The sequence below is a fragment of the Haemorhous mexicanus genome, chromosome 11 (genome assembly GCF_027477595.1).
Source record: "Haemorhous mexicanus isolate bHaeMex1 chromosome 11, bHaeMex1.pri, whole genome shotgun sequence".
NCBI classification, from domain to species: Eukaryota; Metazoa; Chordata; class Aves; order Passeriformes; family Fringillidae; genus Haemorhous; species Haemorhous mexicanus.
In genome coordinates this window covers 15,083,515-15,097,174 of record NC_082351.1, presented here as the reverse complement: position 1 = coordinate 15,097,174, position 13,660 = coordinate 15,083,515, and the positions used below count along the sequence as shown (strand labels likewise).

General features: G+C 45.7%; 1 protein-coding gene across 3 annotated transcripts in view; it reads right to left on the bottom strand.

Annotated features, from left to right (window-relative positions):
• MTMR14 (myotubularin related protein 14) overlaps positions 1–13,660 on the bottom strand; it is a 31,258-nt gene extending 17,598 nt beyond the window's left edge. For 2 of the 3 annotated variants that reach the window (XM_059856600.1, XM_059856601.1), the window contains exons 1-9: positions 13,424–13,660; positions 13,203–13,348; positions 8,753–8,861; positions 7,637–7,712; positions 6,854–6,914; positions 6,215–6,337; positions 5,622–5,695; positions 2,777–2,847; positions 2,112–2,186 (exon numbers count right to left, since the gene is read on the bottom strand). In XM_059856600.1, coding sequence (XP_059712583.1) covers positions 2,112–2,186; positions 2,777–2,847; positions 5,622–5,695; positions 6,215–6,337; positions 6,854–6,914; positions 7,637–7,712; positions 8,753–8,861; positions 13,203–13,348; positions 13,424–13,645 — 957 coding nt within the window. In that variant the 5' untranslated portion in view covers positions 13,646–13,660. Of the gene's footprint in view, positions 1–2,111; positions 2,187–2,776; positions 2,848–5,621; positions 5,696–6,214; positions 6,338–6,853; positions 6,915–7,636; positions 7,713–8,752; positions 8,862–12,242; positions 13,093–13,202; positions 13,349–13,423 lie in introns of those variants that run through there. The other variant, XM_059856602.1, reaches the window with a different exon arrangement.

The following is a 13,660-nucleotide window of genomic DNA, read 5'->3' as shown; positions in this document are numbered from 1 at the left end:
ACTGTCTTCCTGGCTGGCAGAGAAGCTGCTTTGCCTGCAGCCCCAAAGCTGCAAGCAGCCCCTGCTCAGAGACGCAGCAAACACCTGCAGAGCACTGACCCAGTTCTGCACACGTGCACTTTTCCAAGTGGCTGAGCCACATTCCAGCCACATGTGCAACACCAGCAGCACGATGGGATGTGCAGGCCAAGGCCAGAGGCCTGTTCCCACAACCCAAGCACTTTGCTCAAAACTCTGTGGTCCTTGAAAATGTCCCCAGCTGGCTGCTGACCCTCACCCATCCTCCAGACAGGCACTGGGCTTCTTCAGTAACCCCCAAGTAGCAGAACTACAGAAGGGCTCTGAACTCAAGAGAACTCCAGTACTACAGGACATAAAGGTGAAGAACATCAGAACAAGCCCAAGCTTGTCACTTGACCATCATGTCACAAGCAGATGCAGGGGAATTCAATGGTTTGTTCAGAATCAGGACTAACTCAAGGGAAGTAAGATAGCACTGGCAAGGAAAAAGCAGAACGGGACACTTTTCATGGCAGAAGTGTTAGTGGTGCAAGTGACATGTGATCACAAGCAACAGAGCCCTCGCTGTGTGCCTGCATGTGCGCACATCTGTGTGTAACCACACTAAAGACTGGAGTCAGACAAAGAGCGTATTGCTCAGCCATGAAACCTGCAGAGCCACAAAACATTAGGGAAACGGGGAACACAGTCAGCCTGCAGCAGAAAAACACATAATTACAAAATCTTTTATCTGCCCAATTCAATCCATCTTCTGCTTATTTCAGAAGGCATCATCCAATTATCCAGTCTGATCTCTCTATATCACGAACGAGAAAGTTTTCTTCAGCTGCCCCACGTAAAGCCCAAGGCTTGCACTTGGCAACATCTTTGCCCAGAGAAACATCTCAAATAGGGGTGACAGCTCATTACTCCTTTGGCAACATGTTCCAGCAGATTATCCTCAAAAGTAATATGCAAGACTGCTTTTCCTTATCTGAAGGCTTGATTTCAGATGCAGATATTGCTTCCTGTGCAGCTCTTCTTCCCCAGATTGCAGAGTGCTTTAGAATTACTATTTTCTCCCTAAAAATGTACTTATACATTAATCACCTTAGTGATTAGCTAAACAGACTGAGAACTTCAGTTTTGAGTGAAGCATGTTCTCCAGGCCTCAAATAATTTCTGCATCTATCTATTACACCCTCTTCAATTTTTAATATCCTTTTTAAAATACGGGCTGCTCAGTATTCTAGTGAACAAGTTTCTAGCCATACACAAGCTCTGCTTCTATTAGTTCTGCTTCAACTTTTCCGCAATTCTGCTTATGCTGGCACTTAAACAGTATTTACATCACTGACAACAAACACTAGCCCAGCACAGGGAGCTCTGCTGGTTCTGTGGTGTTTCCAGCCACAGGGCATAATAACGTGACATGCTCCAGCACAGTCAATCCCCACAAAAACTGGTAGATCCACTGGTGTGTGAAATTGAGCATACTAATCAGTAGTATAAGGTGATACTCCCTGTTGTGAACAAAGGTAGACTTTGAAGCTTGAGCAAACAGAAGAGTTAAATTATTTTTTGCCATGCTGTCCATAGTACAGAGTGGAGACCTGCCATGGCCAGTTATGATTCTCTACTTCTCTCCCATAGGAAGGCACCTTGCATGCCCATGAAGAAAGTGCCCAGTCCCTTGGCTCTGTCCACAGAGGAGAAGGCTGACCTCTCTCAAGACTTCCCACAGCCAAGGCAGTCTGCCTAGGGCAGGCCCATGTTGAGCTGAGATTGAGAACAGGTAATAAATACTGCTTTCTGTTTCCTGTCTTGTTCCTTACCTTTGTTACCAACCTATCTCCCTAATGGATTGCAAATTTTTGAAAGCTACAAAAAAGGTTTGACTTTACAGTCAGCTGCCTTGGGGCACAGCAAGCCACAGAGTTTTTGGGTACATGATTTCCACTGCTGTTCTGAACTGTCAAGCAGCCTCACCCCCACTGGGATGCTATGAAGTGAGCCAGATTACAGCAATAGGAGCAAGTCAGATTTCAAATCTCTCCTGGTCCTTCCTGAATACATCCCTGACCTCCCACAGAGAATTCCACTTTGCTCACCTGGTACTCGCTCCAATCAATATTCAGAGATTGGGTCAGAGAGACTGGGATATTTAATGGAGCATCTACATAGTCCTGTAAAAAACCCAAACACAGTTGGTCAGAGAAAAGTCACGACTCAAAGGGACTGAGTTCCAGAAAAAAAAACCAAGACAACAAATGCCAAATGGTGCACGAGAAGAAAACATCTCAGCAAAGCATCTTTGGATGCAAAATCCTGAAGACGTAAGAATAAACTCAGACTCCTGGAAGGACTAATGGACCAGAGGAGCTTTTATGTGCTCCCAGCAGTGAAAGCTGGGCATATTAGTCTCTGAATTTCTATAAGACTGCCCCACTCAACCATACCCTCAGCAGGAGACAAAATATGAAGAAAGAACTGAGAACAAAGGCTATCAATAAGGTCACAATTCAAAACTGGGAGCAACCCATATCTTCCAGGAGAGGTCAAGCATCCTAGACTTCAGGATAATGATTAATTCATCTTGCATATTAATTTTACAATCAATAATTTAGTACATTCCGTATCTGTTTTGTTTGTCCTGTTGATTTCCTCCTTGTGATTAGAAATAGGCACATGACATACAGACCATCACTGAGGAACTGGGAGGCAAAATTTAAACCCAGTAAAACACATAGCTCTCCATTTTGTAACATCCATGTACCTGTTTCCAGTTAAATATGAGACCTTCAGCTGTATAATCCCGGTCTTTGTAGTCCTTAAAAAATTCACAGCCTGCAAGAAAAGGAGATAATGAACAACGATTCAGCTAACTGGTATCTAACAAGTGAAGTGCCTGTGGGACTAGGAGTGCCGGCAGCCCCAGGCTCCAGAAATCCAAACCAATCAAAACTGCTGCCTGTGGGAAGAGAAGAGCAGTAATCCTCAGTACACTGTGCAGCATGGCCTCCAGCAACAACAGCCCAGGGCACTCAGCAGTACAGACACTCACAGAGCAAAGGGCAAACTCCAAATACAGCAAATGGGGAGCTTGAGGGACTGATTTAATTTCTTCCTGGACAAAAGGTTTCAGCAATGAGCTATGTTTTGCATGGCCTTGGACTTTTGCACAGATCTAAGGCATCAGCTTGACAGGCTGAGTGAGAAGGAAACACCAAAAGAAGGTGTTGGCAGAGCCCCGGGAAAAGCAAATTTTCATAGGACATGCTGCTGGGAACAAGAAAGGGCTCTGTCAGAGGTGGCTTGACTTCTCTCACATTTAAGTCTTCTCTTTCAAATATGGGATTTACCCCATCTGAAGGAAGGGGGTACATAACCACTTCCAAGCTGTCTCCCAAGCCCTCCCCTCCTGAAGTGTGTCCTTTGGCTCAGCTCTTCTCAAACAATTATTTGAAGTCTCTGCTGCAAGCCGCAGTCACTTAGTCACAGCTGAGCAGCACTATTAGCACTGCAGCTGCCTGGAGGCTACAGAAAACACCTCTGCCAGTGTGCTGTGCACACTTCAGCACTGCCACAGTGCCCACACTACCCAGACACCCCTGTAGCAGGCACAGATATGGAGAGAGATTCTCACCCCACAAGTCACAAGTAACTTCAGTGGGAGAAAAAAAAAAAAAAAAAAAAAAGAAGAATAGAATCTGTGCAAGGATAGGACTAATCCTCAAATATGCAGTCAGGACACAGTCTGTCAGTTGAGATTTAACTCCAATTAAACAATGACTTCATGCAAAGAATGGAGGATTATGGCGTAAGTGTTGGCATCCACAAATACCAAAAGCTTCTACAGATACCCATGTTAACTCAAGTCTTTCACTCCAGACAGCTCCTACTCTTCACTTGGTAAAATCTGTCTGGATGGCTGAGCCCAAAGACTGGTGGTGAATGGAGTTAAATCCAGTTGCTATCTGGAGACCAGGTTTGTGGTGTTCTCCAGGGTTCAGTATTGGGGCCTGTTTAATATATTAACTGATGATCTGGATGAGGGGATCAAGTGCACCCTCTGCAAGGAATGGAGTCACCAGCCCTGGAGGTATTTAAAAGACAGGTAGATGTGGCACTCAGGGACACGGCTTAGTGGGGGACTGGGCAGCATTGAATTAATGACTGGACTCAATGATCTTAAAGGACTTTTTCAACTACAACAATTCCATGACTCTGTTTGGACACTGCCTTGCTCACCTAAGGCAACAGGATCTCAGAATAACTTCAGAAACAAATTACAAAACAGAAATTCTTTCAGTGCAACCCTGGAAACATCAATAAGAATGTATCATGGCATTTGGCCAGTCACTAGAGGGGTTGCTTATCCTTAGATGTGTGTGCCTTAGATTTAACAGAATGACAACATTCCCCCATGGACCAGCACTGCTGAAATCAGGCAACATCTGCAGGGAGTATTTGCAGTCTTATAAGGTTTATCTCTAGTGTGGCAGTGAAGAGCTGCTAAAAGAAAGCAGCTGTCCCAGAGGGCAGAAGAGGAAGGACCATCACTGAATAATATTGCTTACCATATGCAGATCCCCAAACAGAAACAACTCTGCAGCTTAACTCTATAGAGTCACTTCTTCATTCCTTACAGCCCTACAGAAGACCTGTGTACACAGCCTTTTTCATGTTCCAAGTCTGGCGATGTGTGCAGCCGCAACATATATCTGTGCTATGTACTACAGAAAGCAGTAATACTCTTATTTCTGTACACTTTGGCAACCTGCACGGCAAACTTGATAAAAATCTTCATGCAGCTTCTCTGAATTGTCACTAATTTCTGTATAAAAGGAAATATACCTTTAAAAAAATCTTTAGGAGCAACAATTAGCAATCAAGGAAAAGTCTAGGTCTGGATCATCTACCAGAGTTTTGCTGGTTTTGTTTTTTTCTCCTCTCCCTTTCTTTGTGCACTAGGGAGAAAGAAGAGTGCACAGACAGACCTCAGGCACAGCAGCCTCCCATCTGATCCTGTCGCCAAGCCCGACATCAGCAGGCAGCAGGAATATTCAGTTCATCTGTAAGAGTGTGAGTGACCCAGCAGTGGTTGCTAGGCACACGGATGGATATAGCCAAGGAGACAGGCTGCAAAGGGCTGCCTCTGTTCTACACTGCAGGCTCAGGTGAACTGTTCTGCAAGCACTGAGGATGTCTTACAGTGGAGCTCTGGAACACTAGACTAGAAATTACCCTTAAGAATTGGGTCTTTACATAACAAAGAACAAGATGTATACTTTGCATCAAGTAGTAGTTTAGAGTTGCAGAGATGTCAAAGGCCATCTCAAACAGTTCCACCTCTGGGACTTTTCCTCTGTGCTTGAATTAAAAAGGACTGCTGAGAAATTATTTTGCCACCTCTAAGAGTGCCTAATGCTGACTCACTGCCAGAGCATCCAGGTTCATTGCACTGTTCTCAGTTTAAAGGAGTTTTTCTCCAGAAGGAAGACAGGAAACATTCAGCAAGTCAGGGTCATTTACATATACACACACAGAGTTATTTCCCAGTGCCTAGAAACAGATTGTCACCTGTCCCTTGTGAATCCCTCTGGACATCATTCCTGTACCTGGATATGGGATGGAGAGAAGTGTGAAATCAGCATAACGTTGAGCTTTGTCCACCTTCTCAGAAGACGTCACACTGCACAGGACAAGAGGAGAACAGCAGATATTTACAGAGTGTTTTTTGCACAGACATCAGCACCCAAAAATCTACCTGTTCCATCTCCCTGGGCTATGACTTGACTCAGCTGTGAGCAGGGGCAGAACTTACTCAACACATTCACATAAACAGGTACAGCCCAAAATCACTAAAGCTTTTCTCCAAGGTAAGTAGGAGAAACAGCTCCCTCTGTTCCTATGCACAAAGAGCTCTGTTACTCTCTCCCTTCTGAAGGGGTGACTGTCTCATTACTATAAGGAAAAAGCCACTCAAGACTGCAGAAGACAGATGAAAGTAGCTATGTTGCCCATTGATACAGTTTTCTGGGGCCTAAAACCTTGGGGTTTTCTTTACAACATCAACTAACCTATCCTGCTGTAGAATTCCTCCAGAAACTGCTCCCAGGATGCTGACTGAACACCTGACAGCAATTCACAGGTAAGGGCTACACTAGCTGCAAACCAAAGCCTGCAAAAAACCAAAAGAACCCAGACTCACTTCAAGCCAAATTTCACCTTCTTGTTTTCCACCATCAGGTCACAGATGTATCGGACAGACAGGTATCGAAGCAGCTTGATGTCGTGCCCTCTGACCTTATCAAACAGCTGGGAGTCTGCATTTCTGCAAGACACAATGAGGCAAGCAAGGTGAGCATGGAAGACAGACCAAGGTGAGTCTGATTCTTCCCAGATGAGCCACAGTTCTTCCCTGAACCACTTCTAGCCACAAGCAGCACAGCACAAGCCAAGTCAGACTCTGCAAACTGACACTGCAAGCTTTGTTCTCATGGTCCCTTCCCACATCTCACTCCACTCTGCAACAAATACATAAGATAAAACACAATTTCTACAGCCTGGAGATGTACTTTTTGATGAAGTAAACACAACCACACCCTTCAAATCCATTTTTAATGGCTCTACATATTCCTGTCTCCAGCCCTTCCCTCTAAAAATAGATTAGCAAGCTTCAGCCAGCCATTAATACTCAAGACTGTTTTCCAAAAGCAAGGAAAGTAAGACCCTGAGCCTGGTAATGGGTCTCAAGCCTGTGCCCAAAACTCAAATTAGAAAAGAGCAGAACTGAATGCTGAGCCAGTCAGCAAACTCCCTTTTCCTCATCCCAGTCATGCATACAAACCTAAGCGCAGAGTCTTCCTCGGAAATGTCTTCTGCATCTGCCCAAGCATCATCAGAACCTCCTGCAAGAAAGGCATTAGGAAATGAAGCTTTTGTGAACCAACTTCACCCTCAATACAACAAGATACGTACACAAACAAAAGGGTCATGGCTTGGTGCCTTCTCTTCACAGATAAGTGTGGTCCCCCTTGTTTCCTCTTCCTGAAAATCTTGTTTTTGTATGTAGCCCACACTTTCCTTGTCATTGCAAAGTACTTGGGCAGGTCAAATCTATGACTGACAGCCAGAGGACGCCTCAGAAATTGTATGCAGTGCCTTTTTAAGCCAAGTTTCAGCTCCCACACTATAGACACCCACTACTCCCCTGAAGAGCTTTCCCTGGCGACCAGTATATCTCACCATTAGCAGCATTGATTCCTAATGATCAGTCAAGCAACAGCAAGTTATAATCCTCTTTCCTTCATTATTCCCATCCCCAATGTTTAGGAATTGCTACCCTGAATCCTTTGGGATGCCTTTATTTGCCTATATATTTCCTGTAACTCACTCTTCAACCTCAAGTTCTTTCGTCACTCAGGTTCTTATGAGCTGTGGCACTGTCCTGTATACAGTGCTTGGAAATGGATGTGAGGTTTCAGTCTTTGCTCTGTTATGCTAAGTCTGATACAAGCAGCCCATGCTAGAGCTCCCACTGTTTTGGGAAGAGCTTGGCCTCATGTGTAGCTCTCTGTCCCAGCACTGACAGCCTTTCCATGCAGACGGTGACAAATGGCTCCTCACTCACCAGAGAAGATATAGTTGTAGCCAGTGCGCCCATAGAGCTCTCCCCAGCCAGCCAGTGTTGCTGATCTGCAAATATGCTGGAGGAAGATTTTTTTATTAATCACACAGGCTCCAGGAGTCCTTCCCTTATCATGCCTGTTTGCTGTCACGTTACATAGAAAGCATTGGTATCTACAGCTATCACCTCTCAGCTGCCTGCCCTGCAACCCTGGTCCAGATTGAGTTCTCCAAACACAGCAAACTCCCAAGTGCCTTCATCTGTAGCTATTTTTTAAATTATATTTTCATCTCCAGTTCTCCAATGCATTAATACAGTCAGTTCTTGCCAAGTTAGCAACACATGCTCTGTTAATACCCTGCTTGAGCCTTATTTCCACATTCCTCTGGATGAGATTATGGATGGTCCCAAGATGACTCTGGGCAGTTCACTCCTGCAAAAAAGGTCAGCAGATGCAGCCCACAATGGCTTCAGTCAAGCTAGATTAAAATTGTCACAGGTATGATTTTGCTATTCATACAGTGTTTCTAAATTCAACTAAGAAAACTGAATTAAGCGACTTAAATTCTAAATGAGACTATTCCTACAGGGCTTCAACACAGTTAAAGTAATTCACATAAAAATGAATCTAATTTCACTTTCTTACAGATCCCCTTGCAGACAAGCCCACACATTCATAAGACCATTTACGCAATCTTGCTTCCCAAGGGAATAGACAAAGGAAACTTCTCTGGAGATAGGAAAGTTACTCAAAGGGAGCTGCTGGGAAGAGTAAGGGACAAACAGGGACAATAATTATCTTTCCTCTCTGAAATGCCAAATATCGTAAGGACTTCAGAAGGGATGTACATAGGAGAAAAAAAAAGTTAGCTCTTTGGTGCAAGGCTCATGATTTGGTGGGGGAGAAGAGCCTGAAGTGCCCATAGACAACTTATGCAGCCTAGAGCAGTAGCCTAGGTAGCAAATGCTACCTGCTACTACAGGCTGCCTGCTTGTACCTAAGCACGATTTTTACACCATTTGGAAAAGTGGCAAGTGACTGAAGGCATGGTGCACAGTTCAAATGGCAGAGAGAAAGGCCATTTGCTCAGTAAAGACAGGTAACCCATGAAACCTTACCTTTCCCTTGTACAGAATGACTGGGCAAACAAAACGTCCTCTACACCTGGCCATCTTACTCCGGTTGATGAGGTCCTGCAGTTTGCCAACCTGCACAGTGCTCTCATACCTAGTGGGCAGACATTCAGGTCAGTACACAGAGCATCTTCTCACACATCTTTCAGCAAAGCCACCACAGAAACCCTGGGTTGCAATCCCTTTCCCTAGAAGTCAGCTCCAAAATTAGTAAGTATGAAAAGACTTTGAAAATTGCTTCTGCTGCTGTACAACACATTTGGAGACTTTTTTGGCTCCTTTTCTTTATTTTGAAAGACCAATGCACAGTACATGACAGCACCATCAGCAAACATGAGCACCACCAGTAGGGTCTGCCACAGACTAACACATGGATTACTAGGGAAGGACAGTCAGTGACTACAAAAATGTTTGTTTTGTTTTCCCTGCTATCACCTTTCCATTCAAAACTAGCTCAACACTAGCACCACAGTGAATTCACTATCAGAGGGGTAGTTTTGCAAGAAAAAAAGAAATATAATAGAAAATCAAATCTTGAACACTCCATGATCCTCAAGCATTTGTGTTGCCAGGTAATTAAACAACTAAATCAGCTAGTGGGTTGAGCAGGGTACTTAGATTAATGTCAGCTGCATCTGCAGAACTACATTTTGTTTGGTTTTCTTGCTGAAGTTAAAATAAAATAGTGTTTCATAGCAGGAGACAATTTGGAAACATGTTAAAATTGCTTCCGTTTGTTTAAGGATCAGACCACATTTGACAGGAATCCAAACTCACTTCTGAACTACACAGACCCCAAGGAGGAACTGTCAATGTAAAGAGGACTAGAGCTGGAATTGGAGAAGCATCCAGAGTGATATATTAGAAACCAGCTTAAATCTGGACATACCAAACTGCATGGCTATGCACCTGGAGACGGTTAACAAGAATTTCCAGTTAGCCTTTCCAGTAATGGAGCACAGTAGAAGAGGCAGATGAACTGCCTGATCTCTGGATGTTAATACATTATCAGCATGGTAAATGTGAAAAAGGGGAAAACTAAGATCATGGGAAATTCCCTAGAGAGATGTAGAAGTACCAGCATTACTGTGCAGAGCACAGGCTCTCAGCTGAGATAAAGCATCTGATTCTAGTGACCCAGCCCTGCCTGAAGAGGCACAGGAAGATGAGTAGGAGAGTCTATGCTGCAAGAGAAACCACCAGGGTCAGATGGAAAGAGCAGATGAAGATGAGCAGATGCGCAGCAATATGTGCATCAGGGTGAAGGAGAGTACAACCGAGGAGGAGGAGAACTCAAACATGAAGGACAACACTGGCCTAAGAACAAATTAATACCTTTAATACTTTTACAATGGAGTTAATGCAAGTTGCTAAACTTCAGAATCACTAAGAGTGTGGAGCAATGTACCAGCAGATGCCATTTTGGGAAGGATTAAAAAAAACCCCTATTATTAAAATGGAAATCAATCTGTTTATGGAAAATATTATACAAGGTGGTGCCAGTAGAAGAAGGGAAACAGAAAACAAGACTTCCAAATACTTTTTTTTTAATAGAAGGAGTTGGTTCTCAGAATTCATAGTGGTGGTTTAAGTTTTTTCATGTTCTCCTGCATATACAGTTATTTTGCTGTTCAGCTCCAAAGACCTTTGACATATACCAGAATTTAAAGAACAAAAACCTAAGCTAATCTTCTTTAAACAACGTGAACATGAGGGTCCTAATTGGAAAGGCAGGAAAATGTGAGCGAGTGTGAGAAGAGATGACTTCACATATAATTCCCAACACCAAACTATTGTGATACTCAAAAGACTCTGAGGCACAGATTTGGTGGTGGGGCTGTTTTTAAATGAATGCATGCAATTAAGAGACATGTCCTGCACTCTGCTCCAGCTCCCTTTATGTTTCCTTTGCAAAAGGAAATACAGAGGGAAACAAAAACTTAAATACATCAAAATAGCTCCATGGCACTGCTTCCAAGTCCAGAAGATGAAAGTTAGCAAAACTGAAATACCCAAAAGACCAGAAATTGTAAGAGAAGCACCTCTGTGGGAGCTGAGACAAGACAACAGGTTTCACTCACTGCACTTCCCTGGAGAGCTTTCTGCAGCACTTGCGAATGAGTCTGAGCAGCTTGGCAGAAGCCCAGGACACAGAGTGAGCAGGAAGCCCTGCACCCTGCTGGGTACACGGAAGGATAAGCCCCTCTCCCAGGCACACCACCCTGTTCTTTGGGAAGCCTGCACATACACTGGAGAGACCCATCCGCCATCAGTCATGGCTGTGCTACAAATAAGGCTCTCAGATTTTCTCATCTCAATAAACACCCTCAGTAATGCAAGAGATGAACATGGTAAACAAACACAGTTGTATCAAGACTCCTGTAGCAAGGGGAAAGCTGGGTGTAATGCTTTTACAGGATTAGTGATTAAATGCAGCATAAATAGGAGTAAAATCTAAAGAAAAAAGGTTCAAAACACACAGAATTCCTCCTGTACCTGCCTGGATTCCAGAGTACTGTTAGCAAACTTTGATCAAGCAAAGTCCTTTCTTCCCCCAGCTGCCCAGCTACAGAATGAACTGGTTTGGGTTAAAAAATACCAATTTTTTGTTGTTTCCTCACATGGCTCCAGAAGCAGCTGTACTGACAGAAATGATGGTACAGCAAAGAGTTTGTACATGTGAAAACACTGCTTCCAAAGCACCTCAGTATTCTCAGAGTTGAGAAGCTTCAAGCAGATCTTACCAGCTGATTAAAAACATTACAAAGATAAAAAACAGAAGCATTCAAGGCCAGGTTGGATGGGGCCCTCAGCAACCTGATCTACTGGAAGTTATCCCTGCCCATGGCAGTAGGGGTTGCAAGTAGGGGTTGCAACTGGATGATCTTAAAGATCCTTCCAACTCAAACCATTCTATGGTTCCACAAGAGGCAGCCAAAAAGACGTGGTCCTGGATGGAGTGTTCTGCTCACTGGAAGAGTGAGCAGAACACTCACTCTCTCCTTCCATAACACAAGAAGTTAGTTTCTATTTCATAATTATTTCATAGGAGTAAAATGATTAAAGTAAAACCTGCATTTGTCTAAAAATGACTTGGCAGCTTTTACAATAAACATCATACTGAAATCAGGAGAGTGATGTTGAAGTGTAGTGTGTTTTTCTGACTCTTTTTTGGATAGTAAATTAAAACTTGCCAAGAATCAGTATAAATACAGTTAATTGTCACTGCTGGCTTGCAAAGGTCACAGAAGAAAATGGGGCACCAAGAGTAAGTACTCCTGTTTTGAATACTAGTCAGAAAAATTAAGCATCCTTTCCTCTCGCAAGAGCAGGAAAAGCAGAAGCACTTGGTTTCTCTTCCCTAAAGCTTCCCCTAGTTACACTTAACAGCTTCAAACTTCAGTTTCCTGTTTTTTGCAGCAAAGAGTTTAATCTTTTCTAATCTCATCCAACTGTTAGGCAGAAGCTCTCCCACCTGGCAGTCGTGGCTGGTTTCCAAAGACCCCTCCTACAGCACCCAGCCTCCATGTCAGCAGGGCAGCTGATGGTTTTCCTTCCTCAGGCAAAGCAGCTGGACGTGAGAAGGACTTGTTGACCCTCCTTTTGAACACATCACTCTTGTCATGGACACACAGTCAAAACTGCAAAACTGCATTATGTTTTGTTGAAGGAAAAGGTAAAAATGAGAGGCTGTGGTTGGAGCTGGAAGGAGCAGCTCATATTCAGCCAGAAGTGAGACCAACGTGATCCTGAGCTTGTGGGTCAAAGTCCAGAGATGTGTTGGCTCAGATGTGCACCGAACTGAACAAGTGTTTCCCATTAGCTCACTAAACCTCAGCGCCCACTGACCTGTTCCTCATGGAGGGGAGACGAAATAACCTGGAACCTGGTCTGGAATGACAGAAATATCTGTTTAGACTGTCTTGTCTGCCTAGCCCCTATCAGACCCCCTGCCTGGAGATGATTTGCAGACTAAAATTTCCCACATCAGAGGCCTTGCTGCAAGACCACAGGCACTTCATCAGGGCAGTGAGAGCATCACACAGGCTTTCTCACAACCTTGAGCCTTTGGGCGAGCTGCAACACAACAATCACCAGGAGCCAAGGCTATGCTCAGGTTTCCTCCAGGGCCACACGCAGTGGAGCTGGTACTGCCTTGGAGCACTCCCGTTTCCTTCACAGCCCCCGAGTAACAGGTTCAGCTTGACAGCTTTCCCCAAGGCGGCCCAAGAGCCCTGGGAGGAGCCCGACGGGAGCTCGGCAGCCCCGGCAGGCAGCGAGGGGAGTCCCGGGAGCGGCTGACACCACCGGCTATAATTAGCGCAGCGCAGCTCGCAGGGCTTTCCCCGGCAGGCGGGAGCCTCGGAGCGCCAGGCGCGGAAGCTCCCCGGGACAACAACTCCGCCGGACGAGACACGGGAACCGGGGGCCTTACGAGTCACGGCTGGCGCCGGCGTCGCGCTCCAGGAGGACGATGTGCCGCGGATAGTGGGCGCAGACCTCGCCGTGCACGTTGGGGATCACGCTGTAGCGATAATCGCGGCCGAAGAGCTCCAGGCACCGCCGCTCGATCCGCTCCACCTGCGCAGAGCCACCGCTCAATGCCCGCCGCGCCGGTCCCCGCTCCCCGCGTCCCCCGAGCCCCGGTGCCCTCACCTTGGCAGCGGCGACACCGCCGCCGTCCTTGGCGCGGTACTGTGCCCGGGAGAACTCCAGCAGCAGCTCGGCCAGGGAGCGGTCCCCGGAGCCCGCCGGGGGGCAGCCGCGGGCCGCCGCCGCCGCCATGCCCGCGCCGCTCACCGCCGCCTCGGGCCCATCGTCCCGCCCGCCGCTTCCGCCCGCCCGCGACGCGCCCCTTCCGTCCGCTCCCGGCGTCATCGAGGCGCGCCGCGC